The 18,197-nt window shown below is 33.1% G+C and overlaps 1 protein-coding gene across 9 annotated transcripts in view; it reads right to left on the reverse strand.

The window, feature by feature from the left end:
• Positions 1 to 18,197, reverse strand: part of ASCC3 (activating signal cointegrator 1 complex subunit 3) — a 372,407-nt gene that overhangs the window by 283,881 nt on the left and 70,329 nt on the right. For all 9 annotated transcript variants that reach the window (XM_050786660.1, XM_050786663.1, XM_050786659.1 and 6 more), the window contains 4 exons: positions 7,648 to 7,768; positions 2,233 to 2,437; positions 1,349 to 1,490; positions 616 to 741 (listed from right to left, as the gene is read on the reverse strand). In XM_050786660.1, coding sequence (XP_050642617.1) covers positions 616 to 741; positions 1,349 to 1,490; positions 2,233 to 2,437; positions 7,648 to 7,768 — 594 coding nt within the window. The remainder of the gene's footprint in view (positions 1 to 615; positions 742 to 1,348; positions 1,491 to 2,232; positions 2,438 to 7,647; positions 7,769 to 18,197) is intronic.

Genomic DNA, 18,197 nt, shown 5'->3' on the forward strand with positions numbered 1-18,197 from the left:
AGAACATATCTGAAAAACCACAGCAACTTAATTTTGATACGGAAAAGATTAACTTTCAATAATATGAATACTTTAACATAAACTAAAATATTATATTTTGAAATAGAGCAAATGTGACAAAATTTTAACAAATGGTGAATCCAAGTGAAGGATATAAAGATAGTAATATTCATGCCAGTTTTCCACAGGTCAAACATAATTCAAAATTTAAAAATTCCGAAAAAATAAATTCTTAAAGCTACTTAGAATTTGCGCCCCCCCATGTATTCTATTTTACTATAGGTTGATCATTTGATATAATCAATACAATAAATAAATCCTTTAACATCTTATTTAAATCAGTGTACATAAGTTAAACCAAAATCTTAGCTGAAAAAAAAAACATGAAACACAGAAATATATGCACAAAAATATACACACATTTGTTTAATGTATGATATAGTGTATATTTTTTTAAATTTAAACTCTCCTACTATAATTGTCTAGTAACCAACTATGTATGTCTGTACTATATTTGCCAACTAATAATGTTTTAAAACAATTTTTCCAGTATAAATTCATTCATACCACATACCAAGCCTCAAAACTATCAACTCTGTAAAAGGCTCATCTCACCTCATCTAAGTCTTGGATATAAACTGGCTTTTCCTCAAAGCTGAGTGGCATTGGTTCGCTGTAGGGAATCCTTACTTCTTCATAAAGCTTGTTATTTTCTCTTTGGATTCCTTCTGGCAAAATCATCTACAAACATCAACAATAAAAATCCAGTAATAATAAAAAATAAAACACTTGCTCTGGTAAATATTCTTGAGAGAGAGAGAGAGAGAGAGAGAGAGAAAACACCACTTGTTTTATAACAAAGCACTGGTAAATAAACTTAGCTAATTTAAAAGAAAACAAATCTAAATAAAACAAAAACAAATGCAAAAAACCACTCACACAAAGCATTAACATATCAGGTATTTTACGTAACACACAGGCCACAGTATGTTGACAAATCTTAAAGTATACACTAATCAGATGGTACACCTGAATACAAATGTATTCATATAATTAGGAAAATGTACAACATACAGTATAAAGTTTAGCCAAGCAGCGAGGCAACTGATAAAACTCAAAAATACAAACTGCAGAAATAATAAAAGGGAGGGAAACATATATGTTCTGAATATCTACTATATGTCAGGAGCTTTACATACACCACATTACGTCATTTTCCCCAATACTTTAAAATAAAATTTAGCATAGTCAACTAGTGTTAGACTCATGAAGGAAACAGGGAAAATCTACACATCATTTCTTTAGAATAGACATATTATTCAACAGTAGTTATATAACAATGACATACCTTTGCACCAGCAATAAATGCTGATGTTTTCATGGCTTCAGCCTGGGAATCATACACATGGGGATAATGTATTTTTTCAATGTCTGCGTCTCTCTGCCTGCTCAGAATTGGAACACTTCTAGCATTCAGAAGTGCCTGCTCTCTGTAAATATAAAAATAGGCCTAATTTGAAATTTTTATGTTTAAAGGTAATGCATACAATAAAACAATGTAATTATAAAAAATATTGGGAGGTAGCCTTCCACCATAAAAAAGAAGAAATTAAACTACACAAAGGAAGATTTTAGGAATCCTGAAATCTTCTGGGTGACAAAATAGGATTCAGCACATTTTCAGATATTATTTATAGATAACACCACCTGGTAAGTTTGATTTACTGTTCTTTCTAATTTTGTTTTTTCACAATTCAAAGATGTTTATTTAACAAGGTATACATTTCTTTTTTGAAATGTGTTTCAGTATTTAATCAAGTAAAATAATGCTTATATTTCATTTTTCTCCTACTTCTAAATAACAACATTTTTAAAAAGGTACGTTAAGCATAGAAATAAAATGTATCTCAAATAAATTTATGTAAGCTATATAAATCTTAACCTAGTGGTGTGTACACAGCACCTAAAAATAGCTTACCTCTATAATCTAAATTTCTTACCTCTATAATCTAAATTTCTTATCTACCTGGATGTGACCAAGAATATTATAATTAAGCAGACCATTGCTTTCTTATCCCAGAAAATCAGGTATTCATAAAACAAACTTCTATGAAGAAAATGTGACTTTAAGTAAAAATCATCTATACTGCTGAGACTAAACTAAAAAATGATAATGATATGTAAAAGCAGCAATTACAACACAAGTGTTTTTCAGCTTCTGACTTTTATTACCTCTGTATCCGCAATTCCTTAGGATCAAAGCACGTAAGTCCTTCTGAAACTTCTAAATCTTCTCCAGCCTTTTTTTCTCGTCTGGCAATTCTTTTTTCTTCACGGCGATATTGTTTCATTAACTGCTTTTCTTGTTCAGACTGAATAGTGACTTGACAACCATAATTGGGTTTAGCATTTTCTCCTAAAATTTTTTTACAATTGTCTAAGAAGCAAATGTAAGACACACAACGTTTTATAAATCTGAATATGATTTAATCTTCATGAAAACCATTTCCTTCCTCCACCCCACAACATATAATGCTCTAACAGTTCATTTTTTAAAGCTGGCACATTCAATTACATGTTTTAAGGTGAGTTTTTAAAAATCACAGTATCTAAATAAAATTACATGGTAGTTTAAGAAAAGTCAGCAGTATTTTCTTCCTACAGACTAAACAGTTCAATGTCATTCACATTAAAAATTCTTACATATAACATTAGGAACCCAAAAATTCAATTTTATCATTTGAAATTATTTGTTTATATAATTTCAATAAATATAATAATTATCAATACTAATTAGTGTTTACTGTTAATATAGTAAAAAAACAAACTCTTTCCCTATTAGAAATAACTTTTCTCCATGTAATAGACCTTAAGCAGTTAAGCTGCACATATGTTACTACTTAGTTATTTATAGATTACATAAAATTTATTGGCAGTAGTTCAAGACATATTTGAGACAATGACTAAAGCAAATAAAGCAAAAGTATAGTCCACCTTTTTACGGAAACACGGTTTTTTTTTTAAAATGGAAAAACCAAGTGAATTAAATCTCAGTGTTTACAAAGTACACTTTAGGTCTGTGGTTTGGTCAATTCAAAATTCAACAAAAATTTTCTTCCAACAGGATTACCTTCTGTGCTTGTTTAAATCTTTACAGCAACAGTATCTTCACTTACTGAAGTTCTAAAGGAACTAAAAGGAATGTAGCTGAAAGTAATCCAAGTCAATAAGCATTTATTGCATTGAGGTCCTACTCCGTTCTAGCCACTGCAGCTAGGCTAGGAGGACAATGAAGAATGAAACTTGGTCCATACCCTGACAGAGCACAGTGCAAATTATTTTATCATATTCCAACATCCAATACAGAACAGAGAAGGAATTAAACATAGCATCAAGATGGGAAAATTAGCTTTCTAATTCATTCTAAGTCGAATCTTCACAATTCTCAGACAATTGTTACTGATCCATTACATGATTCTGGATATAAGTCATTAAAATCTCAATCATAGGGAAAACTTATACAATGGCTTTATAAGCCTTAAAAAGGAAAATATGTCTCAGAATTATGAAATAAAATAAAATCTCATCTATATTAGGACTAAATTTTACAGTTCTGAAATAAGCATTTTCCTAAGTTTTTTATTTCTTGTTCTCCAATTAAGTATTACATACCTACTATAACAGAATTTATAATTAGCGTTCAGTGTTAGAAAAAGAATGCAACATTCTGCCAATTTTTACATGTACTCTGAACTCTTCATAAAAGTTAACTTATCTGCAAAATTACACAATCAGCAACACAGATATCGAGCCGAATGTTTAAAAATGTGTTTATCAGAAACGAATGTTAAAGATTTTAAGCATAAAACTGTAAATACTTTAGGTGACATACTAAATGCTATGCTAATGTAATTAACATTTTAAGCAAATGTGACAGTAACAAAATACTATACATACTTATGATCATCTAAATAAAATTAAAATTATAAGAAGAAAATATGTCTACCTCATAGAAAGCTTAAAAGGTCCTAATTAGAACATACTGGAATCCTGTAAGGCTGAGTATAATAGGCTATTTCAAAAAATCAAGTTGTAAAGCAGTGAATGTTTAAATGTATGGTTCTCCTTGCTGGGTTAGGTTAACTGTAGAGACTGACATGCAAAAATGAAATGAATATCCTTAACAGTAATTCTAACACAAAGTTATTCTGAAGAACTATGTACAGGCTTGTATCCTTTTAGAACAGTTGTTTAAAAATGTGTAGCACCTCCCCCTTGTTCTCATGCTCCTTCTCCTGATATGTAAGATGCCTGCTCCCCTTTTGCCTTCTGCCATGACTGGAAGCTTCCTGAGGCCTCCCCAGGAGCAAAAGCTACTAATGCTTCATGTACATCCTGCAGAACTGCGAGCCAATTAAACCTCTTTTCTTTATAAATTACCCAGTGTCAGGTATTTCTTTATAGCAATGTCAGAATACACTGATACGAAAAGGGTATTGATTCTAAGAAGCTATCCTAATAGAATAAAACTTATGAAATCAACATAATAAACATAAATAAAACTCATCATCTACAGTTTCCAAAAAATATGTAAAGCTGGACTTATATTAAACTTTACATTAATAAATTACTACTATTAAAAGCTGGAATCAGGCTGTGCACTGTGGCTCACACCTGTAATCCAAACACTCTGGGAGGCTGAGGTGGGAGGACTGCTTGAGGCTAGTAGTTCAAGACTACCCTGGGCAACACGGGGGACTTCATCTTTACCAAAAAAAAAAAAAAAATGTTTTTTTCTTTAATTAACCAGGCATGGTGGCGCACACTTGTGGACCCATCTACTCGGGAGGCTGAGATGGGAGGATAGCTTGAGCACAGAAGGTTGAGGCTGCAGTGACCCCTGATTGTGCCACTGCTCCCTAGCCTGAGCAAGAGGGAGAAGGCCTGTCTCAAAAACAAAAGCTAGAATCAGTAAATATCTCTTTATTAATATTTAGGAGACTGACAAAATGAAATACCAAATTCTCAGAATTTACATTGCAGGACTAGATATTTAAACTCATTTATTTTCCTTGGCAGACACCCATTTTAGATGCTCATAAACCTTGCTGGCTTACTGCAATTTCTGATTATATACTATTCAACAGGTGTGATATGGTTAGGCTTTGTGTCCCCACACAAATCTCATCTTGAATTGTAATCCCCATAATCCCAGGTGTGAAGGGAGGAAGCTTGTGGGAGGTGACTGGATCACAGGGGCAGTTTCCCCCATACTGTTCTAGTGATAGTGATTGAGTTCTCAGGAGATCTGATAGTTTTATAAGTGTTTGGCAAGTTCCTCCTGCACATACTTCTCTCTCCTGCTACCATGTGAAGTAGGTCCTTGCTTCCCCTTCACCTTCTACCAGTTGCCTGAGGCCTCCAGCCATGTGAAACTGTGAGCCAATTAAACCTCCTTTGTTTACAGTGTGAGAACTGACTACTACAAGGTGGGAGTGCTCTTGGATGAAGGCAGAGTAGAAGTGTTCAATACACTTAAAGAATGAAGAGACCTGCAGACAAAGTTGCTAAATTCATATTTTTCAAGTTTCTTACAATCTCAAAGGAACTTGAGGCTCTGAGAACATTTATTAGTAATCAAGAGAATCTGTAAGAAACAGAAAATCTGTCAGAAATTTTAGATTTAAATTATAGCTGTTTTTATCATTTCCTTTTAGTGCCATAATCATAAATGTAAGAAAATGAGGACGTAACTTGCAAGAAGGAATAGATGTTGAATAGTTTGAAGACAGTTGCCAAGTTTCTTATGCTCATATACTTTTTTAAAATCCAAAACTATTTGTAAGGCTGGCAAAAAACACTGTGGTAAAGGTAAAAAAAAATTGTTTTCCTATTTATCACTTAAAACCTGAGTTTCACATCAGCTATGTTTTAAGTCAAGCTTATATAAAAGTAATTTTTTTCCTAGACAACTCTTCTTAATTTTTCTGGGATTTAAAAATATATGTAATATATGATACTATCAGTGTTCAATTTGCTCAGTGTGATAATTGTATTGTGCTTAGACATGTGCTAATGATTTTATAGGCAAAGTATCATGATGTCCAGAACTTCCTGTCATTGTTGAGCAAAAATTTAAACAGTAGGTGTGTGTGTAAAGGGTCTAGGAAAAGCAAAGTGTCAATGACTAATGAATCTACGTGAAGGGTAAACAGTGATCATTGTATTATTCTTGTAACTTTAACTACAGGGTTTGAAAGTTCTCAAAATAAAAAGTTGGAGAGAAATTACACTACTACTTGGCCCATAGTAAGTATATATGTATTTTCTTTTTAAAGAAAATTTGCTATGCAGAACCTCCTTAGTTTAATTAGGTATCACTTGTCAACCGAGTAAACAAACAAACTATAGAATAAAAGAAAATAATTGTATCTGACAAAGGCCTAAGATCCAGAATCGATAAAGAACTTAAATCAACAAGCAAAAAACAAATAACCACATTAAAAAATGGGCAAAAGACATTAACAGACACTTCTCAATAAAAGACATACAAGCAACCAACAAATGCTCATCAACACTAATCATCAGAGAAACGCAAATCAAAACCACAATGAGATACCACCTCACACCAGCCAGAATGGCTATGATTAAAAAGTCAAATAATAACAGATGTTGGCTCAGCCACAGAAAACAGAGAACATTTATATACTGTTGGTGGGAATGCAAATTAGTCCTGCCACTACAAAAAGTAGTTTGGAGATTTCTCAAAGACCTTAAGACAGTTACCATTTGACCCAGCAATCCCATCACTAGGTATACACCTCCTACAAAATCAATCATTCTACCAAAAAGACATACAGACTCACATGTTCATCACAGCACCATTCACAACAGGAAAGACACAGAATCAACTTCAGTGCTCATCAACAGTGGATTGGATAACAAAAATGCAGTACATATGCACCATGGTACATATGCATTGTTCTGTTTCCTGAGTTGAGTCCATAGTAATATTTTTCTTACAACTTACTACATAACAGCTGTCATTTTACAGTTAAAGAAGCTTTAGAATGTTTCAATTAATCATGACTACATGATGTCCTTTGCAACAACATGAATGCAGCTAGAGGCCATTATCCTAAGCGAATTAACATAGAAAACCAAATACCTCGTGTTCTCACTTATAAGTGGGAGCTACACACTGGGTATACACAGACACAAAGATGGAAACAAGAGACAATGGGGATTCCAAAAGGGCAGCGAGAGGGAGTAGGGAAAGGGATAAACAACTACCTGTCAAGCACTATGATCACCATTTGGGTGACAGAACCCATATCCCAAACCTTAGCATCAAACAATATACTCTTGTAACAAACCTGCAAGTGTACCTCCTATATGCAAAATAAAAGAAGAAAATTTGTGTATTCTAAGTAGTTTTAACTTTTACCAAAAACTGCCATACCCAAACACTGCCCTCCTATTTAGGTCACTTATGTTTTTTCATAATGTGCCATATCTAAAATCTATTTAACAGAGTACTATCAGTGAATTATATAATAGGCCAAATAAAAATTAATTACATTAAAAACATTTGCTAACCAACGAATCTTTCCTTTAAATTACAATGACCGCTGCATACTTTCTTACCTTGAAGAACCTGAAACCTATGATCATTTGAAGAATTAAGAAATCTATCCACAATTGTAATTCTGTTCTGGAGGAGTTTCTCAATAAGTTCAAGTCCTTCAGGTCCCAGCAGTTCAAATAGCTTATAAAAAGAGAAAAAAGTAACAAACATCTGTTACCTCAAAGTTTAACTTTCTCAAGTTATTAACAACCTATTCAACAGAGTTGTAAAGCCAAACTAACATAGAAATACTCAAAACGTTTAACAAAAATTGTAACTTAAACTAAGAAAAATGACTCTTCACATTGCCAAGAAGCTTTATAAAGGCTATCTGCAATTATATAATTAAAAAACATTATTCAATTTTTAAAAATTAAGATTTGAATATATAACTCCAAATCACAGAATAACAAATTCTTGGTATAACCAAATGAAATTCTAAAATAATTTGCTCTTCAACATATCATTCTGGTTTTCCCAAATAGAGTCCAGAGTACTATTTTTCTTGCAACTTACTATACAACAGCTGTCATTTTAGTGTTAAAGAATCATTAGGATGTTTTAATGAATCATGACTTCATGCCAATTTTTTACATGTATTTTAAATGCCAAATAAATCTGAAATCTAAAACACAGTGCTGTAAGTGCTTTACATAACTTTATGAAAATTTCCCAAGCATATCCCACTCTCCTAGGCAGAGCAGTTATCAAAGATTAAGTTGATGTCAGAGGTAGAGAATCAGTGTTAGGATTCAGAGAGTTTCAACTACATAATTACACAATATAACTATTCTAGGAAGTCTCTAGGTTTCCGCAAGTATGATCTGGGAAGATATATATATATACACGCACACATATATATATATTTTTCTTATTTATATATATTATATATAATATATATTTCTTGTTTAGAAATATAATACTCTAATTTTCCATATGAAGATGACATATTAACCAAATTATAACCATTCTCAGAGAATCCACACAAATAAAACCATAAAATTTTATTTGGTGTATAGGGACATTAAAAGTTTAATAAACATTTTCTTTTTGCTGTTCATTTTACTGAAATTATGCACACAAAGGGACAATAAAAGAAACAAAATGAATTATTAAGAATAGTCCTGTCCAATCAATTTTAATTCTACTGGCCAGTATTTTTTATTGAACACATTATATGCCAGGTACTATGATAGGCATTTTGCTAATCCTATCAAGCAGAGTCTCCTAACAATATTTTCAAATTAAGGTATTATTATTGTTATTTTTGGACTTAAGAAAATAAAGCTTTAGAAGATTTACACAAATTGTCCAAAGTTACACAACTAATAGTAGGGTTTTTTGAAATGACATCTATCTGAATCGAAGCCTAAACAACTTTCCACTGCACTACACTAACACTTTTGAATATTTTCCAGAAAACTGTGACCCTGAAATATGAAATATATTGTAATTAAAAAGATACCAAATTAGGTAATATAAAAGATATTGAGGTGAAGAAACTTTTGTAAAGGGAAACAGCAGAGGAAGCAGTAAAGAGGCAAGACAATAGGAAAATGGTCAAGAAATATGAAAGTAAATACATAACTTGTGACACCCACCCTCCCTCCCCTCAAAAAAAAGGTATTAATAGTATGTGGCAGAAAGAGTTTAAGACAGACAAGGATAAAGGATGCTGGTAGACGAGACATAATGTCTGTGTTCCCTTACCCTCCATACTTCCTCAAAGAATCACCCATCAATAAAGTATAACATATGGAGTCCTAGAAGTCCCAGACACTCAGGGGGCCCACATGGTCAAAATTATTTTCATGATAATACTTAGCTATTATTTGCCTTTCTTATTCTGTTGACATTTGTACTGATGGTGCAAAAGCAATGGTGGGTACAACTGCTGGTGCCTTAGCATAAATCAAGCTAATAGTGTCAAATGAATTAGTAATTATCGTATTCTTCACTGTCACACAAGCACAACTACAAACAACAACAACAACACAAAGCCAACTTCACTTAAGAATGTCCTTAAGTAAAGCAATAAAAATTATTAGTTTTGTAAATTTCACATCATATGTATCTTTTCTAATATTCTGTGTGACAAAAGGGGAAGTATGTATAAAATCACTTCTATATATAGAATAAATGTATGTATAAAAGTATTTTATAAAAATTTTATAAAAGTATGCATAAAATTGCTAGTGAAGAGGCTTTCTATGTAACACTGTTTTGATTTAAAAGAATGACTAAAGACAAATTGATTATTCAGAATGGGATATCTGACATTTTCTCAAAAATGAAAGTAAGCTTCCTACACAAAGGAAAACAACTGAATGTAATTTATTGCCAATGCTAAAATGCAAGTTTTCAAGAGAAAATTAGAATTTTGAAAAACTTGCATTCCACTGTAAATTTGACCATTTCCCAATACTTAAAACTTTTCTGATGCCAGTGATAATATTAATGAATGAATTCTTTTTATATTATATAATCAAATATGTCAACATTTAGAAGATTTGCATGACTCAATCAATTATTTTCCAAAAGACTCATATATGACGTCATAAAATTATACATGGGTAAAAAAAAAAATCCATTAAAAATGAGAACACTAATAGATTTTCAGGAAAACTAGTATAAAAATTCATTGATATGCCAGATTTTCATTGTAACTAAACTGAAAGAAACTACTGCTTGTCAAGTTTTAATTTGGCATCAAAAAAGAATATTAAAAATTATTTGAGAAGGCTTTTAAAATATTATTCTCTTTTCTAACTGCATATCTATGTGAGCCTGGATTCCCTTTGTATGCCTAAACCAAAAATATGTATGATAGCAGATTGATTACTGAAGCAGGTATGAGAATCTGCTTTCTATTAAACCAGACATTAAAAAGATTGCAAAAATTTAAAATAATGCTACTTTTCTTTCTACATTTTACAGTTTTGGAAAATATAGTTAATTTTCATTAAGCTGTTAACTTCTATTATTATTGTTATTTTAAAATGAATAAATATACGCAGTCATGTGTCACTTAATAACACCTATCCTGAGACATGAACCACTAGGTGATTCTGTGGGAACATCACAGAGTGTACTTATACAAACCTAGATGAGGCAGTATTCTACACAGCTAGACTATATGGTGTAGCCTATTTCTCTTAGGCTACCAACCTATACACCATGCTACTATACTGAATACTGGAGTCCACTGAAACACAATGGTAAGTGTTGGTGTGTATATGTAAACACAGATAAGATACAGTAAAAACTACTGTACAAAATATAAAAAGTGGTATAACTGTATACCTAAAGAGGAGACTGCAGGATTGGAAGTTGCTCTAGTTGAGTCAGTGAGTAATGAGTGAATGTGAAGGCCTAGGATGTTACTGTACTACCGTAGACTTTATAAACACTGTTCACTTTGGCTACACTACATTTGTTTTTTCAAAAAAAAAAAAAAAAATCTTCGATAATAAGTTGACCTTAGCTTACTGTAACTTTTTACTTCATAAACTTTACATTTAACTTTTTGACTCTTTTATAACAACACTTAGCTTAAAACACAAACACACTGTACAGCTGCACAAAAACATTGTCTTTATAACCTTATTCTATAAGCTTTTTCTATTTTTAAAATTTTCATTTTTTCAACTTGTTAATTAAAACCTCACACACAGAAACACATTAGCTTAGGCCTACACAAAGTGAGGATCATCAAGATGTCACTGGTGATAGAAATTTTTCAGTTCTATTATAATCTTACAGCACCACTGTTGTATATAGTCCGTCACTGATCAAAACATCCTTATGCAGCACATGACTGTACTTGAGTTTCTCAGTTTTAGTTTCTGGTATAGTGAATACCAATAGACATAAACCACATAAACAAAATCTTGTAGAGTACTCAATAACTTTTAAGAGCATAAAGAGGTTCTGAGATCATAAAGTTTGATAACTGATGGCCAAGATTACTATAAAACATTTTTAAATGGTCACACTCTACTTATCTTATACACACATTTCTATAGCGTTTTCATGCCATAGTACATTTGGAAAGTCACAATATTTATAAAGCATGTGAAGTAAACGGACAAGGCTACTCTGACCAAAAGAGACTAATTAAAAGCCTAAGTGATCCTTGGCCCAGACAACTGCCTTGAGGATTAGTTAATAAGAATAGTATCCCAGCCCACCTACAACCCATTATGTTATATGCCCTGGCACACCAGAAGGAAACCTCTACTATACTAACACACAAATCTGTTCATATAATACCATGGTTTAAAATCCTTCATAGCATTCTGATCCTTACAAGGTAAAATCCAAACCTCTAAGTACTCCCTCATGATTGATACCTTCCATTGGCTGGTCCCAATAAGCCTGTCTGGCATCACATTCTTGCTTTCCCCAACTCATAAGTCCTTATCATTGAATGACGCCAATCCATCTGCTACTCTGAAGGCATGCTCTTTCACATGCCCATGTGTCTCTACATGCTGGTCCTGCTAGGCAGAATTACCTCTCTAATTTCCTTGGCACAGTAACCTCTCCTTTTAGTCTTCAAAATCCAGCTCAAATAATAACTCTTCTCTAAGACTTTCTCTATCTTTACTATGTTTTATGGCAGTTAAACAGCATACAAAGCTTCCCCATTACTCTATGTCTTCCTTCAAGGAAACTTTACTCTTTGTTTCTCCAAGAGTTAAAATAGTGCAAGACAAATCACAAGTGCTGATTAATTAAGATGTATCAAAGACATGCTGTATTCATAACAGTATTTTCTTTCAAATTTTTAACCCTTAAATAAGTGTCATATTTTTTCAAAGGGAATCATTAGAAGCATATGTTTTATTTACTAGATTAAACTCTTTCTAAATAAAAGCAAATATTGTCTATAAAAATAATCTCAAAACAGAAAGAATCCTAAGTAAGTTCCTTTTGATAACACAAAAAAGTCTTTTGCCAAACTCCACCCAACACAGGATGAAGATTAAGTTTTTGTTGTTGTGTTGTTGTTGCTGTTTAATCTCCTTTAATTGCTGGTAGTTGCAAACACTTTAAGGCCCTCCTGCAACCTCAAAAATGGTTAACATAAAACAAGTATAAGAGATGCCACTAAGTCTTCATTAAGATTCCTAAAAAACTGGTAATAAGAATTAACAGATCTGTGAAAAAATAAAAGCAAGCAAAGAGTCTAGACAAAATAAAGTACACAAGATCCACGTTTGATCCTCCTTTCATCCTTCAGGCATGTGTAAAAGTACTGAAGATGTGACCGGGCACGGTGGCAAGAGGAGGATTTTTGTCTATGTTTACCCCTTCCCATACTAAAGTCACCTAGAAACAGTGTCCAACAACGTAAATATTTCTGGAGTTGAATCAAAAAAATCACATAAGTGATGACCACAATGGAAATGAATGATAGGCCCATTTGTCCAACTCCAGTTTTTCCACACTTAATCTTGCACAGTCCTGCTCCTACTAGCATTAACTCTGTATTTAAAATAACATATATTAATTTTTATAAATGTTAACATTAAAGTGCTAAATTATAGCTCCAATAAGATCAAATATAGAAAAAAAAACAAACACAACTAAAGTTATCACCTCCTTTCTCAAATCTTCTTTCTCCATTCATCACCAATTCTGTTAATGATACAATAATCCCTCAGTGAAATTAAAGTTCAAAATATTCTGATCAGAATTTATTATGTCTTTCTAGTTACACTTAACATCAAATCATACTACAAGTGAAGTGATTGTTCTTATCAGAAAAGTAGAGAAACTTAAAAATATACAAAGGACAGTTTATAGAATGAAATTATAAATAGTCCTTATCAAAACACACTAAAAAACACTCAGGCTCCCTTGTTATATTAAAAAAAAAAAAACCTTAAAATTACATTGATTTCTGTTTACCTTTCAGACTGCCAAAAATTCAAACATTCAACAGGGCATAAAGTTGAAGCCTAAGTACTCTATGAAAAACATCTAAGATTGTGGTGAACAACAACTAGAAAAAGATTCAAAGATTCAAGGACTAGGTTATACAGGAAGAGAGAACTGTGTAAAGAGACAACTGAGAGGAGCCCACTGGGTTCGGGATAAATGTCAACACTGACCTCTAAAATAATTCTTTCAAAGGGGCCACAAACTTATTGGATTAGTTTGTAGAGAAATTTATGTCCCCCCAAAATGTTGCAAATGATAGAGTAATAAGCTTGAGACTAGTAGCTTCAAATCTAGTTATAATCAGTAAAAGGAGAAAGGGCTCTGCCAAAACCATACCAGGGTAACAGAGGACATACCCAAAGATACATCTCCATAACAAACAACATCAGAAGCTTAATACTATGAAGTGAGAGGGGATGAAATCGTACTAAAATAATTTAGCAAAGTGACTAAAAAAAAAAAAAAAACCCAAGCAGGCAACAATAACTAGCCCCAGTGGAATCATGGGACAAATATCCAGAGTATCCACAATATATTAACTGAAATGTTCATTTTCTAATGAAAAATTATAAGGTATGTAAAGAAATGGAGAGGTATGATCCACATACTAGGGGGAAAAAAGCAAGCAACAGAAATTGCCTGTGAAGGTAACCACATGTCAAATTTAATAGAAAAATACTTCAAAGTAGGCATTGTAAATATGTTCAAAGAACTAACAAGAACCGTGATTAAAGAATTAAACAATGACCAAAGAAATAAACACAAGTCCAAATGAAAGAGGAAAGAAACTGAGATAGCATTTTTTTAAAAAATGAAAATTATGAAATTATACACTACAGTAACTGAAATTAAATATTAATTAGAAGGACTCACAATAGTAGAGTCAAACTGCCAGAAGAAATAATCAGCAAACTAGAAGACAAATGGATATTATGACATTTGAAGAACAAAAACAAGGCCAGGAATGGCAGCTCCTATCTGTGATCCCATCACTTTGAGAGGCTGAGGAGGGAGGATTGCTTGAGGCCAGTAGTTAGAGATCAACCTGGGCAACATAGCAAGACTCTGTCTCTTCAAAAAATAAAAGAATTAGCCAGGTGTGGTGGTGCATGCCTGTAGTCTTAGCTACTCGGAAAGCTGAGGCAGGAGGAATCCTTAAACTCAGGAGTTCAAGGCTGTCATGGGCTATGATCACACCACTGCTCTCCAGCCTGGACAAGAAAGCAAGACCCTGTCTCAAAATTGGATGGATGGATGGATGGATGGATGGATGGATGGATGGACGGATAGATAGACAGAAAGACAGGGAGATGAAGAAAAAAAAAAACGAAGAAAAATTAAGAGACTCCGAAAAATGTGAAACACCACTAAGTGCACCAACATACACATAATGAGCATACCCAAAGGAAAGAAAAGAGCCAAAAAATTTTGAAAAAACAATAGCTTAAAACTTCTGAAATTTATTGAAAAACACACATCCAGGAAGCTTAACAAATTCCAAGTATGATAAATACAAAGAGATCCACATACAGACACATAATAGTACAAATTATGAAAGTTACAAACAAGGAAAAAAAATCTTTAAAGCAGCAAGAGAAAAATAATTCATCACTTAAAAGGAAACACCAATAAACTAACTGCTGACTTCTCAGCAGAAACAATGAAGGCCAGAAATTATGCAATAACATATTCAAAGTACTATAAAATAAAATAAGATTAAAAAAAACCCCAAACCTATCAGCCAGAAATCCTATATCCAGCAAAACTGCCATTCAAAAGTGAAAGCAAAATAAGGATGTTCCCAGATAAAAACTAAGAGATAAGCCAGGTACAGTGGTTCACACCTGTAATCCCAGTACTTTGGGAGGCAGAAGCAGGCGGATCACCTGAGGTTGGGAGTTCAAGACCAGCCTGACCAACATGGAGAAACCCTCTCTACTAAAAATACAAAAAATTTAGCCAGGCATGGTGGCGCATGCCTATAATCCCCCACACGGGAGGCTGAGGCAGGAAAAGCACTTGAACCTGGGGAGGTGGAGGTTGCAGTGAGCTGAGATCGCACCATTGTACTCCAGCCTGGGCAACAAGAGCGAAACTCCGTCTCAAAAAAAAAAAAAAAAACACTAAGAGATTTTGTTGATAGCCGACTTACCTTACAAGAAACATTAAAGGAAGTTTTTGAGGTTGAAAGCAAGTAACTACAGATGATAATTCAAACTCACAAATTACATTACATATTACATAGGGTGTCTGTGTGTGTGTGTATGAGTGTATATATGTGTGTATAAGCAAAGTACTAAAATATATTAATTGAAAGTAAAAAGGAATACAGAATGGGGAGATGAAAGACAAATAATTCAACAATAACAGTTGGAGGGTGCAATATCACACTTTCAATATTGGATATAAAACCAAGCAGAAGATTACTAAGAAAATACAAGAATTTTTATCAGCTTAAGGAGCTTTGCGGCCACAACTATGGGGTTTTCTGAATATAGAATTGTGTTGTCTGAAACAGAGACAGACTGACTTCCTCTCTTCCTATTTGGATGCCTGATATTTCTTTCTCCTGCCTGATTGCTTGGGTAGATGTCCAATACTAATGCTGAATAGGTGAGAGAGGGCATCCTTGTCTTGTGCCTATTTTCAAGGGGAATGCTTCCAGATTTTGCCAGTTCGGTATGATCCTGGCTGTGGATCTGTCATAGATGGCTCTTACTATTTTGAGGTATGTTCCTTCAATACCTAGTTTATAGAGGGTTTTTAACATTAAGGAGGTTAAATTTCATCAAAAGCCTTTTCTACAACTATTGAGATAAGCATGTGGTTTTTGACTTTAGTTCTGTTTTTGTGATGAATCACATTTATTGATTTGCATATGCTGAACCAACCTTGCATCCCAGGGATAAAGCCTACTTGGTCGTGATGGATACATTTTTTGCTGTGTTGCTGCAATCAGTTTGCCAGTATTTTGTGGAGAATTTTTGCACGCCTGAAGAAAATGCCTGAAGTTTTCTTTTTTGTTGTTGTTGTGTCTCAGTCAGGTTTTGGTATCAGGATGATGTTGGCCTCATGGAATTAGTTAGGGAAGAGTCCCTCCTTCCCAGTTTCTTAGAATGGTTTTAATAGAAATGGTACCAGCTCTTCTTTGTACCTCCGGTAGAATTCAGCTGTGAAACCATCCAGTTCTGAGCTTTTTTTAGTTGTACAATATTTATCACTGATTCAATTTCAATGCTTATTATTGGTCTGTCTAGGGAATCAATGTCTTCCTGGTTCAGTCTTGGGAGGGTATATGTATCCAGGAATTTATCCCTTTCTTCTAAATTTTCTAGTTTATGTGCACAAAGGTGTTTATAGTATTCTCTGATGGTTGTTTGTATTTCTCTGGTGATATTCCCCTTATTCCTAATTGTATTTATTTGGATCTTCTCTCTTTTCATTAGTCTAGCTAGCAGTCTATTTTATTAATTTTTTCAAAAAATCAACTGGAATTGTTGATCATTTGAATAGTTTTTTGTGTCTCAACCTCCTTCAGTTTAGCTCTGACTTTGATTATTTCTAGCATTCTCCTAGCTTTAGGGTTGGTTTACTCTTGGTTCTCTAGTTCTTTTAGCTGTGATGTTAGATTGTTAAATTGAGATCTTTCTAACTTTTTGATCAGGAAACTCTCAGGATACAAAATAAATATACAAAAATAACCAGCATTTCTATACACCAACAACAGTCAAGCCAAGAGATAAATTGGGAATGCAATCCCACTCATAATTGCCAGAAAAAATAAAATATCTAGAAATACAGCTAATGAGGGAGGTAAGAGATCTCTACAAGAGGAACTACAAAACACTGCTCAAATAAATCAGAGACAACACAAACAAATGGACAAACATTCCATGCTCATGGATAGGAAGAATCAATATCATTAAAATGGCCCTACTGCCAAAACAATTTATAGATTCAATGCTATTCTTAGCAAAGTATGAATCACATTCTTCGAAGAACTTAAAAAAAAAAAAAAAACTATTTTAAAATTCACATGAAACCAAAAAAGAGCTCAGATAGCCAAGACAATCCTATGCAGAAAGAACAAAGCTGAAGACATCATATTACCTGACTTCAAAGTATACCACATGGCTACCATAACCAAAATAGCATGGTATTGGTACAAAAACCGATACACAGACAAATAGAACAGGTTAGAGAACCCAGAAACAGGCCCACACACCCACAAACATCTGAACCTTTACAAAGCTGACAAAAACAAGGAATGGGGGAAAGACTCCATATTCAATAAATGGTGCTAGAATAACTGACTACCCATAGGCAGAAGACTGAAAATGGAAGATTGAATCTTCCTTACACCATATAAAAAATTAACTAAAGATGGATTAAAGACTTAAATGTAAAACCTAAAACTATAAAAATCCTGGAAGACAACCTAGACAACACTATTCTGAACATAAGAATGAGCAAAGATTTCATGATAAAAATGACAAAAGCAATTGCAAAAATTGATAAATAAGAACTAATTAAAAGAAAGAGCTTCTGTACAGCAAAAGAAACTATCAACAGGGTAAACAGAATGAGAGAAAATATTTGTAAAACTATACATCCAACAAAG

The sequence above is a fragment of the Macaca thibetana genome, chromosome 4, assembly GCF_024542745.1.
Source record: "Macaca thibetana thibetana isolate TM-01 chromosome 4, ASM2454274v1, whole genome shotgun sequence".
In the NCBI taxonomy this organism is placed as follows: Eukaryota; Metazoa; Chordata; class Mammalia; order Primates; family Cercopithecidae; genus Macaca; species Macaca thibetana.